General features: G+C 39.8%; 2 protein-coding genes and 4 non-coding genes across 12 annotated transcripts; 5 read left to right on the forward strand and 1 right to left on the reverse strand.

Annotated features, from left to right (window-relative positions):
* The first annotated feature begins 81 nt into the window (after positions 1–81).
* On the forward strand, positions 82–6,415 carry EIF4A2 (eukaryotic translation initiation factor 4A2). 6 transcript variants are annotated; one of them, XR_005019670.1, is made up of 12 exons: positions 82–178; positions 993–1,038; positions 1,125–1,257; positions 1,543–1,682; positions 2,432–2,600; positions 2,703–2,812; positions 3,067–3,210; positions 3,528–3,665; positions 3,913–4,002; positions 4,225–4,304; positions 4,754–4,864; positions 5,628–6,411. XR_005019670.1 is itself a non-coding variant. In XM_036850168.1 (11 exons), the coding sequence occupies exons 1-11, from the start codon at positions 150–152 to the stop codon at positions 5,770–5,772; spliced, it is 1,224 nt and encodes a 407-aa protein (XP_036706063.1). In that variant the 5' UTR covers positions 83–149; the 3' UTR covers positions 5,773–6,415. The 6 variants fall into 6 exon arrangements, 2 of the variants coding, with proteins under 2 accessions (XP_036706063.1, XP_036706061.1); XR_005019671.1 differs by having other exon boundaries at positions 4,754–4,860; XR_005019668.1 differs by having other exon boundaries at positions 110–178; positions 990–1,038.
* Positions 1,373–1,441, forward strand: LOC118895074. Its single transcript, XR_005019849.1, has one exon. It is a non-coding gene; the product is annotated as a small nucleolar RNA SNORD2 (small nucleolar RNA).
* Positions 3,257–3,435, forward strand: LOC118895069. Its single transcript, XR_005019844.1, has one exon. It is a non-coding gene; the product is annotated as a small nucleolar RNA SNORA81 (small nucleolar RNA).
* On the forward strand, positions 3,717–3,848 carry LOC118895041. The gene has a single exon (XR_005019819.1). It is a non-coding gene; the product is annotated as a small nucleolar RNA SNORA63 (small nucleolar RNA).
* LOC118895053 lies at positions 4,029–4,168 on the forward strand. Its single transcript, XR_005019830.1, has one exon. It is a non-coding gene; the product is annotated as a small nucleolar RNA SNORA4 (small nucleolar RNA).
* Positions 5,966–19,514, reverse strand: RFC4 (replication factor C subunit 4). 2 transcript variants are annotated; one of them, XM_036850169.1, is made up of 11 exons: positions 18,677–18,876; positions 17,720–17,862; positions 16,127–16,205; positions 12,831–12,910; positions 10,431–10,550; positions 8,865–9,008; positions 8,554–8,674; positions 7,847–7,972; positions 6,838–6,918; positions 6,647–6,763; positions 5,966–6,565 (listed from the first exon to the last, which is right to left on the reverse strand). In XM_036850169.1, the coding sequence occupies exons 1-11, from the start codon at positions 18,698–18,700 to the stop codon at positions 6,470–6,472; spliced, it is 1,131 nt and encodes a 376-aa protein (XP_036706064.1). In that variant the 5' UTR covers positions 18,701–18,876; the 3' UTR covers positions 5,966–6,469. The 2 variants fall into 2 exon arrangements, with proteins under 2 accessions (XP_036706064.1, XP_036706065.1); XM_036850170.1 differs by lacking the exon at positions 18,677–18,876 and adding an exon at positions 19,217–19,514 and having other exon boundaries at positions 6,416–6,565.
* Positions 19,515–21,205: the final 1,691 nt, after the last annotated feature.

The raw sequence follows: 21,205 nt of genomic DNA on the forward strand, positions 1-21,205 counted from the left end.
TAAGCACCCCACGACCACAATTTTGTGGCTGGTCGAAGAACGACGGGAAAATTCCTCCGCAGAAAACGGGTCCCGGCCGCGAGCCTATAAAAAACGGGTGGTGCGGCTCCTCTGTCTTTCCAGTCGGGCACTGAGTGGTTTTTCGGATCATGTCTGGTAGCTCCGCGGATTATAACAGGTATGCCGCTTCTTCGGTGGTGGTGGTGCTCTGTGGCACAGGTTCTAAGGCGCCGGAGGAGGTTGTAATAGATGGAGAGGAGGCAGGGAGCCCCGGGTTCATAGGCGTGGCTTTGGGGTACAGTACTCCTGTGTTTTTCGAGAATCTTCCATGATAGGTAGGGCCCGGATTGTGGGGAGACGGGTAAGAAAACGGGCTGGTGAAAGAGTGTGTTTTCCCGAAGACGCCTTGAAATCGCGGCCGCTTCCCCTGCCCGTGCGGAGCCCGGCATTTAGTGGCAGCCGTGGCGCAGTCCGCAGTCGGTACGGTGTAACTGGGTTGTCTAAAGCTTTATTCGCGGCCAGCGGCGCGGTTTGGGAGCGCTAGGCAGTAGGTTGGGTGGGGGCAGGACGGCAGCGGCGGCCGGAGGCCGGATGGGGCCGGGCCGGCAACGGGGTCCCGGCGAACCGTTGGCAAGGCCTCGCCGGGCCTAGGCCTGCGTCAATCACTACGGCTTGCGCATTGTTAGGGGCGGAGTTCGGCGCGTGGAGTTCTCGCGAGACGGTGCACTGCCGAGAGGGGAGCGCCTGGCGCTCAGGCCTGGGGGGAAGGGCCGGCGTCCGTGAGGTCTTTCCGGGCGTCCCCGGTTCCTAACCTTTGAGCGGCGGCGTAGTACATCGTGTGCCCTGCGGCACCAGCTGCCTTTGCTCGTTTGGGAAGTGTACACGTGCGGGGGAGAGCGACCGGATGAAAAAGGGCTTCTCTCCCCCTCAATGTGCAGTTGCAGGGGTTTGGGGAAGGGACGTTCTCCTAACAGCAGTATTTTTGTCAGCAGAGAACATGGCGGCCCAGAGGGAATGGAGCCCGATGGTGTCATCGAGGTAAGAAATGGGAGTGGAATTTGGAACTTTGGAAAGGTGAGTTTGTTCATCCGTTTATTCCTTTTTTTTTTTTTTTTAACTTTCAGAGCAACTGGAATGAAATTGTTGATAACTTTGATGATATGAATTTAAAGGAGTCTCTTCTTCGAGGCATCTATGCTTATGGTTTTGAGAAGCCATCAGCTATTCAGCAGAGAGCTATTATCCCGTGTATTAAAGGTAAAAGAACTCGTTGGCGCCTCTTAAAAGTGAATTCCCTGTTCTGCATAGACCTGCCCCTTTTTAATATGGGAAAATTACCTTCTGGGGGACTAGCACCTATTTGTATTCCTTAAAGTGAAATGATGGCAATCATCTTTCGGGACTGACCTGAAATGAAGAGAATACTCATTGCTGATCACTTGATTATTTGGGCGTAATTCATGTTCCAAATGGAATACGTGGTGTAAACTAGAAGTGGCGGTTTGATGTGGGATCGGTAAATGTGTATCCTACTTTTTTTAGGGTATGATGTGATTGCTCAAGCTCAGTCAGGTACTGGCAAGACAGCCACATTTGCTATTTCCATCCTGCAACAGTTGGAGATTGAGTTCAAGGAGACCCAAGCACTAGTATTGGCCCCCACCAGAGAACTGGCTCAACAGGTATTGATAGTGTAGTTCACAAAAACTGCTTGCGTGTTGTACAGGTTTCAGGTTTCACAATTGTGAAGAATTTAAAGCTTAGTATAAATTTGTCCTACAGAGCCTTCTTTTTAACTGTCCGTGCATGCAGGGAGTTTCTGTTGAAAGCTAAACAGTCAAACGGGAACTGGGTGTGCAGGTATGGTTTGCAGGGTTGTGTAACAGATTGAGAAACTGAAGTTTTTGTTCAGGGTGGACTAGACCTGTTCTCATTTTCAAGTTTGAATGCAGTTGTGCAACATGAAAACTGCAGTGACATGTTATTTGACTGTCTTAGTAGTTTGTGCTGTATCTGTTGCATGCTGTGTTTTCAGAGCTCACTGCCATATTGGTTTGAAGGAAAACCTTGCTAATAAATCTGTAGGGTTTATTAAAGGCAAGATTATATACGTCGCAGCACTGCGGGAAAAATTACTGTTTTACCGCTGTTTACACTTTTCTACACAGTGAAGAATAACAGTAGGAAATGTTTTTAGTTACGTAGCTGGTACCTGGGGCAATAGGATCTCAAGTTTGACAAGGCACAAGATGTTTTCAGGGAAGTTTATCTTGAGGCATTTAGATTGGTCTGCATTTTAAGCTCGGAAGTAGTTAAGTGCTCTGCATGCATTGAAGCTGTTTGTAGACCAGATATTTGCCATTATGCTTTGGAAGTTAAGTCACAGAACCAGTAATTCTGCTGGATAATAATTAAGGCTTTTGGCTTTCAGATCCAAAAAGTAATTCTGGCACTTGGAGACTATATGGGGGCAACTTGTCATGCCTGCATTGGTGGAACCAATGTTCGAAATGAAATGCAAAAACTTCAGGCTGAAGCACCACATATTGTTGTTGGTACACCAGGGAGAGTGTTTGATATGTTAAACAGAAGATACCTGTGTAAGTATTGCTGTTGAGTATAGTTTGGTTTTACTATTATAAATAAAGTAAGTAGCATGCCTGCGAACCTAGAGATGATAGTATGACTTTATTTTTAAACAGCTCCAAAATGGATCAAAATGTTTGTTTTGGATGAAGCAGATGAAATGCTGAGCCGAGGGTTTAAGGATCAAATCTATGAGATTTTCCAAAAATTAAATACAAGTATTCAGGTGAGCTTTATTTCACTCCCACTCTTAAAATAGCTGGAGGTTAGGTTTAATGCAGGTAATATTACAACACAACTGAAGTGTTCTATTGCCGTTCCCCCTGCTTAAATCAAAAGCAACTGATGCATAACTCTCTGTCACAATTCCATGCTCAGACAGAGACGCTTGGTCTCAAAGATTTTTTGTCCTCGAGTATTGTGCAGGTTGTGCTAACTACTTGTGTGATGTGTGACACCATAATCAATTTTTTTTTTAAGGTGGTGTTGCTTTCTGCCACAATGCCAACGGATGTGTTGGAAGTGACCAAAAAATTCATGAGGGATCCCATTCGAATTCTGGTGAAAAAGGAAGAATTGACCCTTGAAGGAATTAAACAGTTTTATATTAATGTTGAAAGAGAGGTAATTTGTCTAATTGTCAAACATAAAAATGTAGCCAGGTTTTTTTACCTTCTTGTATAAGCACTGTGCTAAAATTACAGAAACTAGGATCACATCTTGGTTTTTGTAATAATGCTAGCAGAGTACACACAAGAAGAAGAGTAACTGCACTAGGTTGTAAAGGACTGGGGTGGACCTCTTTCTTAATGTCCAATGTCCTTTGTCTTAAGACTTGGTGCAATATGTCTTTAGACCAATCTTATAATGAGTTTCTAATGAATGTTAAGTTGGAAACAGTCATGTTAATTACTGATACCTTTCTCTTTGAAATACTGTAGGAATGGAAGTTGGATACACTTTGTGACTTGTATGAGACACTGACGATTACACAGGCTGTTATTTTTCTCAATACAAGGCGTAAGGTGGACTGGCTCACTGAGAAAATGCATGCCAGGGATTTCACAGTTTCTGCTCTGGTAAGAGGTATTCTAACCTAGTAATGGTAACTGAAGTCTGTACCTTAATTAAAGCAGGATTTAGACTACAATATAGCTGCTAAGTGCTGTGTTGTCGTTCCCCCTGCTCAAAATAAAGTTGTTTCTTAACTATACCTGTCTGCTGTACTCCTGTAGCAGCCAGGGACGCTTGGTCTCATACATGCTGATAAAATTAAATGTTGATTTGATTGGTGATTCTTGAATTAATAGGTTTGTTCCTTCGCAGCATGGTGACATGGACCAGAAGGAAAGAGATGTTATCATGAGGGAATTCCGATCAGGGTCAAGCCGTGTTCTGATCACTACTGACTTGTTGGTAAGTCTCTCACTGCTCTTCTTAATTCACCAAAAGTTTGTTTGGGGGGAAGGTTTTTTAATAACCTTTACCAATTTTGGGCTATTTGGGAGAATAAAGAAAAGACCACACTCCACAGTGAGCTATACCACTTAGTATAGTTCATTACTATTTTGTGGCCTACATTACATAGGTGTCTAGTTTTTCAATTAGAATTTGAACATCGTCATCATTGTATTTCAGGCTCGTGGGATTGATGTGCAACAAGTGTCATTGGTTATAAACTATGATCTACCTACCAATCGTGAAAACTATATTCACAGGTAAGTAGATGGCATCTTGACTTTACTGGACTGGTAAAATTCATATTTTGCTTTTCTACTGACTGATTTGTCTGAAAGGTAACCTCAAATCAGGGAATTGAGTAATGACATAGTAACTTGGTAGGGTGTAATTAAAATTGTACTTGGGAAGATTGGTCATATACAGTGGGAAAACAGTTGTGAATGTTGCCCAAATTGTGGACTCTATACATACAGATACGGTTGTTTTAGATCGGTTGGTCTTAGCTTATTTTTGAGCTGTATTTTTTAGTGATGCTCGTGTCCGTGTCCATGCGCTTTCTTGGTGATTCCTCTATAGTTGGGATTTTCTTGGTGTCATCTGGTAGCAATTTGAGCAGTCCCTGGTTTAGTTATAGTGGCTTTATCCCTAAATAAATTGAATTGTACTTTGTTATATGATGTAAAAAAAGACTTTTTAAAAAATACAGGGGTCGATAGCAGCAGTTGATGACGAGATGGCGCTCAGAAACGGCGTTGACGTTATTTAGGACGTGGAATCATAAGCGAAACAGCACACTGTTTGAATAAAGAGCGAGTCGGTATTTATATTTGTTTTTCTTTTGTCATGATTATTTGATATTTTAAGATGCTCCAGCCAAGGCATTTTGTATACTAGCCTATTAGGTGGTTTGTATTGTCTGGTTTCTATCAGGAAGGTTAGAAAGCTGTTTTTGGAGGTAAACACGTTTGAGTAATTTGAGTTATATAACGTGTGAAACTGAGCAAAAAAGCAGTGATGAGTTTGGGTCACCATACCAAATATTTGTTTTCCCACTGGAAAAAGTTGTAAGTTTTAGACAATAGTTAACCTTGCAGCATTTGTATTTGCAGTTTACAGTTCCAGAAGTGCGTCGAAATGGATTACATAACTGTTCTTTTTGTTTTATCCCTGGTGTTTTACATCTGTCCCAGGCTGACATCTGCTCTTGGCTGGCCCACTTTGGTATGGGCTTTAAATTCACTACCCCAAACACAATACTGTCATCTGCTTTAAAAAAACAAAACAAAAAAAAACACAATACTGTCATCTGCTTTAAAAAAAAGAAAATAAATAATGCTCAAGATACTTGATAAAATCTCATTTTGCAGCCAGACAAGCCTTGAATCCTTTTGGCACTAACTGCAAAGGAAGATTTTTTTCTCTAGATATTGATTAGCAGCTAGTGCTCCAATTAGAAGCACGAACTATAACCTTGATAAGTAAACAGCAGCTGATGGTTAACAAGTGGATCATCATGTTCAGTAGTTCATGCAGCATGTGAAGTAGTATATTCTAATTGCTGATTTCTTTTTCTTACACAGAATTGGCAGAGGGGGTCGATTTGGGAGGAAAGGTGTGGCTATAAACTTTGTTACTGAAGAAGACAAGAGGATTCTTCGTGACATTGAGACTTTCTACAATACTACAGTGGAGGAAATGCCAATGAATGTGGCTGACCTTATTTAATTCCTGGGATGAGATAGTTTTGAATGCAGTGCTCGCTGTTGCTGAATAGGCGATCACAACGTGCATTGTGCTTCTTTCTTTGGGAATATTTGAATCTTGTCTCAATGCTCATAACGGATCAGAAATACAGATTTTGATAGCAGAGCGACATTAGTCGTGAGCTCTTGTGAGGAAAGTCGTTGGCTTTATCCTCTTTAGAGTTAGACTGTTGGGGTGGGTATAAAAGATGGGGTCTGTAAAATCTTTCTTTCTTAGAAATTTATTTCCTAGTTCTGTAGAAATGGTTGTATTAGATGTTCTCTATCATTTAATAATATACTTGTGGACTAAAAGATATAAGTGCTGTATAAAATCAGCCAATTATGTTAAACTAGCATATCTGCCTTTATTGTGTTTGTCATTAGCCTGAATAGAAAGGCCTTTAAAATTGATTTTTTTAGAAAGCATTTGAATGCATTTTGTTTGGTATTATATTTATTCAATAAAGTATTTAATTAGTGCTAAGTGTGAACTGGACCCTGTTGCTAAGCCCCAGCAAGCAATCATCCTAGATAGGGTTAAACGTTTACCCCAGTAAAATTGCCATATTGCACATGTCTTAATGAAGTTTGAATGTTAAATAAATTGTATATTCACTTTAAAAGTGCTTTAGTCATTTTATTTTAAATTGTTCACAAAAATACATACTGAATATATTTTAACAGTTCTGAGTTAACTGCTGCATGACAGTTGCACAGAGGCCGATCAGCTGTAGATGTTCATCAGCACCATCTGCTAAGCATTTATCAACTTCCTACGAGAAAATGAAAGATTAGTAAGTGATTTCCCTTTCAGGTGTGTATGCTGTGCTGAAATGTAGAAGATGCCTACTTACAGCAAGTTTTTCTGTAATAACAGACTTCTGTTTATCAGAAAGGTTATCATTTTCTACAACCCCATCATGAAGTTGATTTACAAGCTGAGTTGCTGCATGACCCTCATCTATTAAGTCCTGTAGCAGAAAAAAAAGATTTTGGTATGATTTCCATCCCTCCCCCCCACCCCAGGTTAGTGAAGTGTCTTTACCTTTACCACAGCTTCTAGTTTGTCAAAAGAGCCACTCTGACATGCAGCAAATACTCCATCAATTGTTTCAGCTGGTATTACCTAAAATAAAGAATTAAAGAATTAATAAAGAATAAAAATAAAGTTTCTGGGTGAAGACGGTTGACTTGTTTCTCTGCCGAGCCTGTGCAAACTCCCTGGTGGTCTGTGCTACAGGACATGTGCCACTTCAAGTGTGGAACTGTTACCTGATGCTGAACCCACACGGAGTTGGGAAGGCAACGAACTGAAAAAGGGTCAGCTTTAAGCCTTATGCTCATCTGGTCTCCAGATACGTGATGCAGAAAGCTATTGGACCTGAAACAAACTCTGGAAACATCCTATTTCTAAGATGCCACTAACAAAATGCAGAGATTGGTTGGTTTATGTTTCATTACAATACAAAATGAAATCTGAAGACAAGGGTGTGGCACAAGAGAATTCCTTTAATGATTTAATTATAAGTTGGATATGACCCTTTTTCCTTTATAAGAAAAGGGATATCTGTTATCTATTTTAACTGCCACATCCCTGCCTGCCTGAAGCATTCTGATACTCCCAGAAGGGTATAAATGTTTATATTCCCTCAAAATTCATGTTAAAAATCCCTAATGTATTTGGAGGTGGCACCTTTGGCAGGTGATAGGAGAGTGGAGCCCTCATGAATGGGATTAGCGCCCTTATAAAAGGCTCAGAAAGCTTTTTGCCACAGGACGGTGCAGGGAGATAAAGGCCATCCGTGAACTAGGAGTCTACTCAACTAGGAAGTGTGTCCTCAGGCACTGAATCTGGGGGCACCTTGATCTTGGATTCCCAGCCTCTAGAACTGTGATATTTTTGTTTATAAGCCACGCAGCCTATGGCATTTGTTAACAGCAGCCTGAATGGGACTAAGCACATAATAAGCATTCCATATATATATCTGAATTAAAAATTTTCTAGAAGCCACAAAAGAGCCAACTAAAAATTTAAGAATATCCAGTGCTCTTACCCCAGCAATGTCTGTGATCACCTTTCCTGTGACCTCCTTTCCACCTGTTAATCGAGTAGCACTTTGAAGAAATGTAATGGCTTTCCTTAAGTCTCCTTCTGACACTTTAACAAGATGAGCTAGTCCCTGAAGAGAGAAAAGTTTTTTAACCTGTTATGGCCAATTAAGGATGACTTTAATAAAAATGAAAAGCACTGTGTTAGCCTAGAGTTATGGGGAAAAACAAAATCTATTTCCATTTTTGAGGGAATGTCAGTTCTATAGTGGCAGAATTCATGGAGACAGCCTTGATTACATACAGCAAGGAGAATTCAAATTAGTTAAGTTCTGTTATAATGAATAAGGGCCTATACATTCTATCACTGTGCCAGAATTTCATCATACCAAATTAGTCCTTGCAGTGGAGTACGGGTAATGACAAGTGGAGTACGCTGTCATGCAGAGATTGGCTGTTGCAGAATTTGCATCCTAACATGAAATCTGCCTCAGCTTTGGGTCTCTGAAGTATTGACAGATAATAAACTTCTAATAGCAACAGAAAGGCTGAACCAGTAATTCCTAGACATTCTGTTTATTTAGCTTAACTTTGCCTGAAGAATCGGCATCAGAAATTGAAGCAACACAAATTTGACTTTCAGGAAGGGCCTCTTCATAGGCATTCATCAAAGGAATTAGTAATTTACAATAATTGTAATAATAGTGATTACCTCATTGCTGATTTTGATATGTTCTTTATCAGCGATGTCTAGTAATCGCTGCTGTTGAATTTTATCTGACAGAGGTTTGAAGCGGAATTTAGAACATCTAGAGGTCAGAGGTTCAATTATTCTGTAAAATATTGGAAAAAACAAGTCAGTGGCTAAAGAAGAAACTCCCCCAAAGAACTCATTTTTGTCAAGGACAAATCAAGATTTGATGGAGAAACTAATGTAGCCTTGAAACATTAAAATTTTTTCTCCCTATTTGGGGCTATCAAAATAAGGCTGCCTAGCATCCACCTTTAGGGTGTTACACATACCGACTGACGTAGTTACAGATGAGACAGAATCGGGTGGTTTTAGACTCTTTCTCCATGGTACGTCTTAAAGCTGCCTGAGCAGCTGAGGTCATAGAATCTGCTTCATCCAGGATCACAATTTTAAAAGGAGGACATGGCTTCCCGCTGATTCAGAGAAACACAAAGGAGTTATAATTCACACATCATTATCACAATCTAATTTTTAGAACATTCTCATCACCCCAAAAGGAAGCCCTGTGACCCTTAGGAGTCATTTCTTTTTTCTCTCCCAACTGTCCCAGCCGTAGGCAATCAGGAATCTCTACTTTCTGTTTGCACAGATTTGTCTATTCTGCACACTTCATATAAATGGAACCACATGTTGTCAACTTAATACATTGTCTTTTGTGATTGGCTTCTTTCGCTTAATGTAACGTTTTTAAGGTTCATCCATGTTGTAGTATATCATTACTTCATTTCTTTTTATTGTCAAATACTATGGCAAACAGATGGATATACTACGTTTCATCCATTCTTTAGTTGATGGATGTTGGGTTGTTTCCATGTTTTGACTACTATGAATAATGCTGCTATGAACATTTGTGTACATGTATATATGTTTTCATTTCTTGTCAGTATATATTCTAGGACTGGAATTGCTGGGTCATATGGTAACTCATAGGGGAACTGCCAAACTGTTTTCAAGATGGCTGCACCATTTTACATTCCAACCAGCGATGTATAAGGGTTCCTATTTCTCCACATCCATGCTAATACTTATTTTCTGTCTTTTTGCATCCTAGTGGGTATAAAGTGTATTTTCATCATGGGTTTGATTTGCGTTTCTCTAATGGCTCATGATGTTGATGAGCATGTTTTGATATGCTTATTGACCACTTGTGTATTTTCCTTAGAGTAATGTCTATTCAGATCCTTTGCCCATTTTTAAATTGGGTTGTCTTATTATTATTGAGTTGTAAGGGTTCTTTATTCTTGATCTAAGTCCCTTATCATGTATGTGATTTATATACATTGTCAATCCAAGGTGGATATCAAAAATTGAATTATTCACTTTCTACAAATCCCTAAGTGTGCTCTGATATAAATTTAAATATATGCCAGGTACCAAAAATTTAACCTTGGAACTTTGCCACCTAAGGAGTATACACAGTTGTGTAAACATCCCTATTGAATTATTATTAGTAACAACTCCTTTTTCACTCTAAAAGTGTCCCAGTTTGGATAAGGTTTTACATTGTCACCAACTATGAAATATACTGAAGCTTAAGATATATGATAGGACTTCTAAAAAATAATATAATAAGCAAAAATCAGGATTTTTATTGAGTGTACGACCAAACCATCACATTTGATTAATAAATACTCCTTAGACAAATATCGATTAAAAACCCTTGACAGCTAAACAACTTAAAATTACTTACTATAATGGAAAGGTCATTTCTAGGTTTAAATAATTTAGATAAAAATACAATCTAACATGAAAAAGAAGTTGAAAATCTGGCAGAAACATGTTTTTTAAACAAATACAATCACATGGTATAGAGAAGGGAAGGTGAGCTTACTTACTCTGAACGGCTTCCTGTCACAGTTAACTGGGCAAAATTCTTCACTTTCTCTCTAACTACTTGTATTCCACGTTCATCAGATGCATTTAACTCAAGAACTCTTAATCGAAAAAGTTCAGGCCTATGTCAAAATGGAAAAAAATTATGAAACATCATAGAGCATAAAGTAACCCAGGTTTAAACCATATTTTAACATTTGTACATTTTTCAGTAGTTTAAAATACACCTAGTAAACAATATGAATAGAAGGTATACAATTCATTCTGTATTTTCTCTTTTGCAAAGGCATACAGTTAACATTCTGGCTTTTTTCCATGCATTTAAAAAAAAAGGTAGATGATACCACATAATGTACTAAATTTTAAATCAATTTTCCACTTTGGACTGTATCATAAGCATCTTGCCATGTCATGATAAACACTGTAAAAAACCATTTTAATAGCTATATGACTTTCTAACCTAAGATTGTACCATCATTTACTTAGCATCCTTCTGTTGTTAGACATTTAGATAGTTTTAGAGACGTTACAATTTTTTTTTTTTTTTTTGTAAATTTATTTATTTATTTATTTATTTTTGGCTGTGTTGGGTCTTCGTTGCTGCATGCGGGCTTTCTCTAGTTGCGGCGAGTGGGGGCTACTCTTCCTTGCAGTGCGCGGGCTTCTCATTGCAGTGGCTTCTCTTGTTGTGGAGCACGGGCTCTAGGCACACGGGCTTCAGTAGTTGTGGCACGTGGGCTCAGTAGTTGTGGCTCGTGGGCTCTAGAGTGCAGGCTCAGTAGTTGTGGCACATGGGCTTAATTGCTCCACGGCATGTGGGATCTTCCCGGGCCAGGGCTCGAACCTGTGTCTCCTGCATTGGCAGGCGGATTCTTAACCACTGTGCCACCAGGGAAGCCCGAGACGTTACAATTTTAAATAATGCTGCAATGTAGCATATTTTGAATTATTTCCATAAAGTAGTTTGCTATAAGGAAAATTACTGGATCAAAAATGAAGTTAATTTTTAAGTGAGTTTTTAAAAAAAATTATTAAAAGTAACTCTCTGTAGGAAAATCTGAGAACTCAAAAGAAAATAAAAATACCTGGCACACACTGCCAAACCCTGTTTTGAAGACTTCCTTCTAGTTATTTTTTTATATATGTGTGTATATTTTTTTTAATAGAAAAAAAACAAGAGTTGGGATTTCGTCTTTATTTTTCCTAAATAGTATGATATCCTACGCATTTTTCTATGGGCATAAACATCTAGAAAGCTCTGTGCATGTATTTTCTATTTTAAAACCACATATACTATTAAAGGTGGAATTTATAGTTAAGTCCTTTTAGGTCTATCAAGACAAACATTATTTAAAAAAATATTTTACAAGTTATATAATTTGGACTAACCTACTGTAGAACAACTAATAATAAACTATACTTAACAGTTTCATGATGACTACATCGCTAAGGATGATTCAGACTGGATCTGATTGAGTTGTAAAATAATCAAAAAAGCTCTCTTAAAATTTCCTTGGGAAAATGAAAGTTGCTGTCAAATAAAATCCTCGGTTCAGAGCAGCTTCCTCTTTTGTCCTCCACATTTCAACAGAACTGATTATCCTCATATATTTGGTGGTTTCAGAGGCATCTAATTATCTTCATGTGTAGGATTTCAGATGTACCCTTAGGCCATATGCCTGATATTAAAATTCTGGATTAATTAAAGATAGCCTTTGTTATGTTGGTGCATGTTGCATAGATATTAGACATGGCTGATACGTATCTTTTAACCTTAGGTAAAGGGTTCCTCTACTACAACAGTTGGCTAAGCAGAGACAGTCAGTCTAGGACTGACTAAGAAGGTGGCTCACAGAGATTTTCTGCTGTACCTGGAATCATACTGCCTCAACTACTACACACTCTGTTTATACTCAGGATACTTGAGGGCAAGGAGCTGGCCCAGCCACTCCAGAGGCAGGCCCTGGCAAGTCCAGAGCAAGAAGGAACTCAAGAAGGGGTGGTGTGCGTCAGTAGCATCAAACAGCAAATTCTATGACAGATGTGAACACGACCATAAAAGTCATGAAACTATCAGCATGACTGGAGATAGGGTCTTCTGGTTTCCAAAATCATAATGAAAGAGTTAAAAGTGATGAAAAAAAATCACAAGGCTCCTTGTAGTACATTCAAACATTTGAACAAGGTTCAGAATAAAGGTTACAAAAGATAACAGGCAAGCTAATTTATTAGAGGGGAGGAACTGGAAATGGGCCAGCTGGATTATTAAAAAATTCAGAACAAAAATAAACCCAACAACCTCACAGAAAAACCAAATGCAAAGTTTTAGAGAATGAAAAGCAGTACCAGAGATTCTTAGTGTCAAGTCTTTAAAAAAGAGAGAGAGAGAGGTTTCAACTTACCCAAAGAGTTCCCTAGCTGCTGCCAAAATAGTGGATGTTTTTCCAGTTCCAGGTGGCCCGTAAAACAAGAGATTAGGGAGCTGTAGAAGTTAAATTTTATTTTTTTAAAAATTGTATTCTGGCACAAATAGGTGAAAGTGACTGAAAATGTCTATGGAACAGTGCAATGACTTCCCTAATAGGGCATATATATCTGAATACAAGGATTTCTTAATATAACTGGTATCATAGTAATAACAGTACTAAATCCTGCTTTTTCACAAACACTATCATTTTTCCCTAAGAGGTCTTTCTAATATCTTAAGCTGAATCAATATTTATGATTGTTCTACACCTAATCTAATACTTAGGTGGGATTTTCAAAGCTGGAATTAAAACCCTCTTATTTCTGAAGGGAATACTAGGCTTCTGTCAGTTCCCTATCCCACACCTAGGCTCAGGACTGGGCAAGATTTTATATTTTATAAAGATGTCAGTTGCTTCAAAAGGGACACAGACCAAATTGGATTTGGCCAATACTGAGGAAAAAGGAGTGAAAATGGCATACTGGGGCTTTGCATGAGCTAAAGTTCTAAGAACAGAAATATTAAAAAAACCAAGCATCTTTTAAGTGCCAGGCCGTGGTCCACATCATGATTACGTACCCTGCCTGTAGGGATACCCGCATGTATCAGGGAGATTTCATCAGTGGAAGACAGGATAAGATTAAATAACTAGTTATCTTCTTTTATACCTTAAGTCTAGCTGGCTTGGTGCCTACCAAATAGGCAACTGATCTGTGGTACAGATTAACAAATGTACTAAACTCTAATGAGCACTGTTATGAAACTGTACATTCTTTTTTCTTTTAATTTTATTTCATATTGGAGTACAGCTGATTTACAATGTTGTGTTAATTTCAGGTGTACAGCAGAGTGATTCAGTTATACATATATCTATTCTTTTTCAAATTCTTTTCCCATTTAGGTTATTACAGAGTATTGAGCAGAGTTCCCTATGCTATACAGCAGGTCCTTGTTGGTTATCTATTTTAAACATAGCAATGTGTACATGTCAACCCTAAACTCCCAATCTATCCCCCCACCAACGCTTCCCCCCTGGTAACCATTAAGTTTGTTCACTAATTCTGTGAGTCTGTTTCTGTTTTGTAAATAAGTTCATTTGTATCATTTTCTTTTAGATTCCGAATATAAGCGATATATATTTGTCTTTCTCCGTGAAACTATACATTTCTTTCATGTACGGAAATCACTGCACATAGGAAACTAAGCAGTATGGTTTATTTGCTTCCACTCTTGCCTAACCTTCCTCCTTCCCATCCATTCATTCTTCACCCAAATCAGATGCCACTCTGCTTGCTACTTAAAGCTATTCACTGTATTCATACTCCACTTAGAAAAACAAAACAGACAAAAAAAATCACCCTGCTTACCATAACCTACAAGGATGTCCATGATCTGCTCACCACCTCTCTCACTTTCTAGGTTCCAACTTAGAATGGCCTCCAACAGCTAAGAACTTTCTGGCCTGCACGTATGCTGTCCCCCATGAGCTGGGGTCTGACTCCATTCTTCTGTTTGGCAACTCCTACTGCATTACAAGTCAGAAGCCTTCCCTGACCACCCAATCTAAAGAGGGTCTCCTCTGTTATCCTCTCACTGGTCTTTGTTGCACTTGATATAATTTCCAATTATTTATTGTTATTTATGTAACTGTTGGGTTTAATTGTAAAATACCCATTCACCTCACTATATGAGAAGCTTGAGAAGATCAAGAACCTTATTTGTTCTATTCACATCTATATTCTCAGCATCTCCCACAGTACTCAGTATGCACCAAGTAAATAAACCAACATATAAATGTATTAGTTAAAAGACTACTACTGTTACACTGGTAACATACAGCTTAAGATACAAACTATGAGATACACTATTTAAAAACAAAAGCAAAAGCAAAACCTCCTAGGCTTCTTCATTTTTAAGGTTGTAACTGTTATTTTGATCCAACTACCTCAGTAGTTGTAATGATTCATCCAGTCAACTATTACAATAATTTAAATTCTTTAAAACATGGTTAAATTACTCAACCCTACATTATGTAACAGTCTGAACTGTACATGGACTAGCAGTTCTAAAAATTGATTTCTGAAAAATCTCTTATAATGCTACTGTAAAACCCTTTAATATAAATGAATGAATTTTTTCCTTTACTCTTTAGAGTTAAAAAAATTACTTCAACTTTAAGTTTCAAAAAGCTTAAGTCTGAAAAGAAACAAGTCATTAAACAAGTGGATAAAGAAGAAAGTTCTTAGTTCAGCCTCATAAATTAGATGGTATAAAGTAAAGAACTGGATCATAATCCCACTACATTTGCCTAAAGAGTTGAGAATCCCAGCAATTAAAATACATCATGTCCTGCAATCTGTGTAAATATTACCATGCAATTTAAATTGTATAGTATTATAAAATTAAAAGCTAAAGATATTTGGATCAAATCAAAACAAATACTGGTAAAGAAAAAGATTTTCAACACTTTTATAAATATAACTTCTTTCAAACTATATACTGTTTCAGTGTAATTCCAGGAAGAGACCAATGGCAGCAAAAACCAAAGAACCTCTAATTCAAAGCAGCCAGGTTGAGAGGAGGGAAGAAAATCTTGGGAATAAAGTAAAAACCACATCCCACTTTCACCTGCAACTGTTTCCTTTCCTCCACTAAGCTCTTAAAACACTTTATCATATACAATTTTAAATTGCTAATTCTTCATATGGTTTGTCTCTGAATTAATCTAAAATGCAAGTCACTCAAGGACATTTTATCCCACATATCACAGCAGGCGACATGATGCCAAAAGCAGAACTAAAGGCTCAATTTTTTTTTTTGTATTGTAGTTCAAACCACATCCTAAAATTAGGTGAGCAATCATACGGTCAAAGAATCTTTGACTCTCCCTTATAGTGCCTATCATTATCTATAATTCTCATATTTATTTTGCTTACATGTTTATTCTTCTGTGTCTCTCCCCACCAAAATAAAAGCTCACGAGCAAAGGGACCTAGCCTGTCTTGCTCAATGATCTCCACTTGAGTACCATATAACAATCCCATAGGACAGAAAAGGAGATGCACAACAAATATTTGTTGAACTAATCATCCATTGTACAAATAGTAATCAAGAGCCTACTGTATATATAGGATAGTATTTAAAGGGGGCCGGAGGCTATAAAGGAAGGAAGAGGGTGAATAAATTAAGTCTTAAATCTCCCAATGACTTTAGACAGCATCTGCTACTCACATCAGCTCCTTCTAAAGACTTTTTTAGCACTGCAACCACTTCTTCCTGGAAAGCAACTTCATCCACATATTTTGGGCGACTGGAGAAAAAGAAAAGAGAGAAGTTATTCAGTGTATTATAGTAGCCACAGAAGTCTCTCCCTTTGCTAAAATACCAATGATAACTCTCTCATATCAGTAATGAAATGAGAAACTTTCATAATTGGATGTGGAAACCCCATCTATATTTACTTTAGGCAAATATATACTGAGGAATGAATAATTTTTCACTTTTCCAGATGCACTGCTTGTATCTGTTGTGCTTACAAAAACTATGCAAAAGGATTTTCTAACATCACAAATGCCAACTGGTTCAAAATGTAAAATGAACATTTGCCTAGAAAGTAATATTATGTTTTGACAACATGCCCCTAAACTGAAAAGGGAGACCTATTTAGCAACCTCAAGATAGGTAACAAAGTTACATATATGTTACATGTTGTTAATTGGTTAATATCAATTTCTCCTATCACCTAACTGCACAAAAAAATGCATACCTATTCACTTCATTGAGGGTTAACAAAATAACAAGCTTAACCAATATGGAGTATAATTTTTGTCTTACATTGTTAACTAATGATGTTAAACGAAGTTATACTCCCAACCCTAAGTTAGGCTCTGTGCTTAGCTAACTAAACAGAAGTTTTTCTTTGATTTATACTTTTCTAACTAATCAGGCCAACACCAGGCAGATATTTTATGTCAGATAATGTTATCTTGGAAAACCAGTGTATATTATAAACCAGGGTTTCATATTCAAATACCTGCAGAGTCCAGGCAGATAACAAGAGTGAAGAATTCGAGTGTAAGACAAGAGACACTAGTAGGGACTATGGTGAAGTGAGGAACATATGACCTTTCCAAAATGAGTAGTACACACATCCATCTAAGTGTTTTCAGGTGAGAACTTGAATCTAGTGCTGCCTAGTCTCCTGAGTCTGAAAATCTAGATTTTCCCCCTTGTCTAATTTATTTAATGAAAAGTTTCTAGACTTTTATGTGAAATTTCCCATTTTTAAAAGCATTGTTGGTGCCAAACAAAACTTATGAGGGCCTTACTTGGCTTATAAGTAATCTGCAATCCTTTGGTAATAACTGAGGGTACACCAGGGGTTCCGACTACTTGTTTTAATATCACTTAGCTGACTGAAATTCAAGAGCCACTTCAGGTGCTGTTTTTGCCAAAAATGTATAAACAAAAACTCAACAATTTTCAGCTATCAGTAATGAAAAGAGGAACAGATTATTTGGACTTAAGTCGAACTCCTAAGAGCTTATAGAAACTCTGTTTTCTTCACTGCTGTATTCCAGCCCCAAAAACCGTAGACCTGAGTTACAGAGAAGGCTGTAGTTCATTCAGAAAATACGTGAATTCAACTAGATTATTCTAAGGTACATTTCAGTTCCAAGGTTCTATGACTTATATAATTGGGTGATTTTTAAGGCAACATTTAAACAGGCAAATCATCCTCCTCTTAAAAAAAAAAAAAGGTGATCAAAACTGGTCAGAGAGATAATTTATTAACTATTTCAACAAAAACAAAAGCATTCTTACTATTTTTCCACCCACGGAACAGGTTTGGCTTTCTTGTTCTCTCCACTACTTCTGGCAGTGGCAGCTACTCCTCGATCCTTAGTCAATGGTGGTTTACTGCTGATAGATGTGCCTTTTAGAAATGCCTGCATGGTTACTTCACCCTGACCAGGTGCAAGACAGAAACGGAAAAGCTCTTTTGAAACCATCATGAGGAAGTACAGCCTGAAAGCACACTTAACCTTATGCAAAGATGTTCAAAAAATATTAAATGAAGGACATCACCCCATGGCCTAGCATCCTCTGAATGCATTCTACTGAGGCCTACAGGGACATAAAACAGGCCAAAGTGCTGAAGGAACTTAAAACGTACTTATAGGGACTTCCCTGGTGGCACAGTGGGTAAGACTCCGAGCTCCCAATGCAGGGGGCCCGGGTTCGAACCCTGGTCGGGGAATTCGATCCCGCATGCATGCCACAAGCTAAAGATCCTGTGTGCTGCAACGAAGATCCTGCGTGCTGCAACTAAGACCCGGCACAGCCAAAATCTATAAATAAATATTTTTTAAAAATCTACTTATAGTGAGGGACTTACAGAACAAAGTTCTATAACTTTAACAAGCTTTTTGATAAATATGATGGCATTAATGCCCAAACTGTACATGGGTCTCAACAGTCTCTTCCGTCATGGGCCTAACTCTAGCTCAGACCCTGGAATGGACTCAGCAATTAGGAGGAGTACTAGGACCACAAATGAGAACCTCCACTTCTCTTGGGCCTAGAGCTCCACTGGAGAGCCTATTTTATGGGCAGAGCCCGTGCCTGCCTTCAGACAGAAGCTTCTGTGGGGAGGGGAAGGCGGGGGGAGGCGAGACACTTGTTAAAATGGAAACAACTGTTTTTCTCATAGCATGCTCATTTGAAGAAACCAAAACAATTCGGAAAAGCATGAGTAGTTTTAAAAATTCAAAATCTCACCCAGAAGATAAGCACTATTAACATTCACGTAAACATTCTCCCAGGCAAGAAAAGGCTGTTTTTAGGGATAGTTTGTCTGAAAATCCCCAGCATTAATGGCAATTCTATTTTTTCACTGCTGTGTCTCCAGTGCCTGGTACAGGATAGATGCTCCATAAGATTTGGTGACTGAATTACCACTTATCAGACTCAGTTTCGCCTTCTGTAAAAGAAGCTAAGGCCCATCTCATAAGGCAACTGGGTCAAATAAAAGAATCGTGCAAACACACAGCTCTGTGCTTGGCATATGGGTATAATCAATAAATAAAATAAACTGTTAACATCTGTAAACAACTAAGGTTTTTAACGTTATTGGATTACTCAATCCCTGCCACAGGCTGCCAAACAATAATACCGCCCAAAGCAGGACTCTGAAGGATGCTGGATTGAGCCACCCGTACACCAAGGGGTGCGCAAGAGGAGAAAGACATCACAGGGGCATCGAGGGCACAGGAGGAGAGGAAAGCGAAGGCAGCCCTCGCAATTTCTCCGGCTGGTCACCTGTTCTCCCCGGCTCCCCGCGTGTGTCCCCGGGCACTGCCTGGGCCTTTTAGCCGCTCGTCTTGAGAGCTAGGACGCCACCGGCTCGTTCCTGAGGTTTCCGCGGCAGGGAAAGGGCGAGGTGGTCGCGAAGTCTTAGCCCCGTTCCCCAAGCGGAGACTCTCAGGCCCACGAAGCCCCGAGCCGCCAAAAGGCGAGGGAACCCTTAAGGTAGCCGCGGTCAACAAGCAACCCGAGTTCCCGCCACCGAACAGCGGCGAAGGGCAGGGCGGGAACACGCCGCACGTCAAACGTCACTTCCGCTCCGCTGCGCGCGCCCCCGCCTTAAGGGAGCCGTATCCTCCTATTCTGTGGTGTTTAAGCTGATGAGACACGCGGACTTTCGGGGATGCTGGGGCTGGATGGGAATGAGTCCGGAGGTGTAAATAAAGCTCCATCCTGTCCCGACGTAGCCCTCCGACTAGAGGCTGCGGAGCAAGGGAACTTGAGAGCGGCCGTCTGTAGGAGAGGCTGGGGCCGAGGACACGCGTGCTCAGTGGACAGGGGCGGGGAGGGCTCCGCGAGCGCTGACCCGCTAGGGAGGTTGAGGAGGGGCTTGTGGGCCTCGAATCGCGGAGGTCCACTCTCTTTTGTAGGTACGAGCCTGCAGAACCTGTAATTCATTGGCAGTCATGGGCATGTCACTGGCATTTCTGCGGCGACACAATTCGGCTTGTAACCTGCTTCACCCCAAAGAAGGCCGGGGATTGGGGAGGGTGGAGTCTATCCTTCGCCAGAAGAGGGCGCCGTGAAGATCCCTGTCCTCTCCCTGCGGCTTGGTCGTCGCGGAGCAAACCGTGTGTGCTTTAAGGGCGGAGACGTCGGAAGAAGATGACTTTCCTTGCCCTTTTGGGTGCATGTGGCTTATATCTCTATTAGTGTCTGCCCGTTGGTGAGAGGGAGGGCCTTGCCGCGCAGCTATGGTCAGCTAATCTCAGGGCCCTGTCCAGAAATCTGGTGGTGCAGACGCTCAATAAAAGTTACAAGATTGGTAATGTTAACGCCACCAGGGTACATGCAATGTGTGCTCTAGGCAAGTGTTTGAGGCCACCCTTTTAATCTTTACCCACTGCTTGTCTTAGCTCTGGATTTTTCCTAAATGTTATTGAAATCTGAGCCTTTTGAAATGCTGCCTTCGCTGCAGACCTTTACTAATTACCCTAACCCACAGGGTTGATCTGGGTCTTCTCCAGATGAATGACTTTGATTTGGCACATACTCATCATGATACTCATTGTTAACTTTACATGTTCATTTGTCTTTCAACGAATGCTTATGGAGTGCCCATACCTACACTGCGAGGTGCTGGGGATACGGCAGAGAACAAGCTGGAAGGTCTTGCCCTCAGGAGAGTGACAGTGTGATTTGTTATGCAGAGGAAGTAGGGGCTCTGCATATATACATCCCAGGCCTAAACTAATCCAGGGGTTAATCAGATTAAGGGTGCTTTGTGCTACTTTGTAACTCCCACAGGCAGGGCCTGGTACAATCTCTGGACAGTATAAAAAGCACACAGTTTACCTATCTGGTCACTGGTTTACATTGTCAAAACTCATCACAGTGTACATTTAATGTTTGTACATTTTATGTAAATTATACCTAAATAAAGTTGATAAAACAAAGATCTGTGAAGGTAGGTGGCATTCATTTGCTACCTGAACACCACAACCACACAGAGGGAGATATAATCCCATTTTACAAAGGAGACTCAACCTTAGATGGATAAGGTTAACAGCAAATAAGCAGCAAAGCCAGAATCCACATCTAGGACTGTCTGACTCTGGAGTTAAAGCTTGTAATTAGTCACGAGGCAGGTCCAAGGCTGGCATAGAGGTGCCTTTATCCTAAGTAGAAAAAAAGAGACCTGAATGGTAGCCTGTTAGGGCAATTGGTTTAGAAAAAGTCCCACGTTCCTTCAGTATAGTCAGCCCTATGATGGGGTGAAAGTCT

Source organism: Balaenoptera musculus, chromosome 4 (assembly GCF_009873245.2).
Source record: "Balaenoptera musculus isolate JJ_BM4_2016_0621 chromosome 4, mBalMus1.pri.v3, whole genome shotgun sequence".
In the NCBI taxonomy this organism is placed as follows: Eukaryota; Metazoa; Chordata; class Mammalia; order Artiodactyla; family Balaenopteridae; genus Balaenoptera; species Balaenoptera musculus.

Bases quoted from the DNA above. Each gene is read 5' to 3' on its own strand.
- EIF4A2 (XM_036850166.1), top strand. From the start codon at position 150: ATGTCTGGTAGCTCCGCGGATTATAACAG. The intron at 3,666-3,912 runs GTAAGAGGTATT...GTTCCTTCGCAG, and splicing joins ATTTCACAGTTTCTGCTCTG to CATGGTGACATGGACCAGAA. The intron at 4,003-4,224 runs GTAAGTCTCTCA...ATTGTATTTCAG, and splicing joins TGATCACTACTGACTTGTTG to GCTCGTGGGATTGATGTGCA.
- RFC4 (XM_036850169.1), bottom strand. From the start codon at position 18,700: ATGTTAATAGTGCTTATCTTCTGG. The intron at 17,863-18,676 runs GTGAGATTTTGA...GCACCTGGTCAG, and splicing joins TAATAGTGCTTATCTTCTGG to GGTGAAGTAACCATGCAGGC. The intron at 16,206-17,719 runs GTAAGAATGCTT...CTTTTTCTCCAG, and splicing joins GTTCCGTGGGTGGAAAAATA to TCGCCCAAAATATGTGGATG.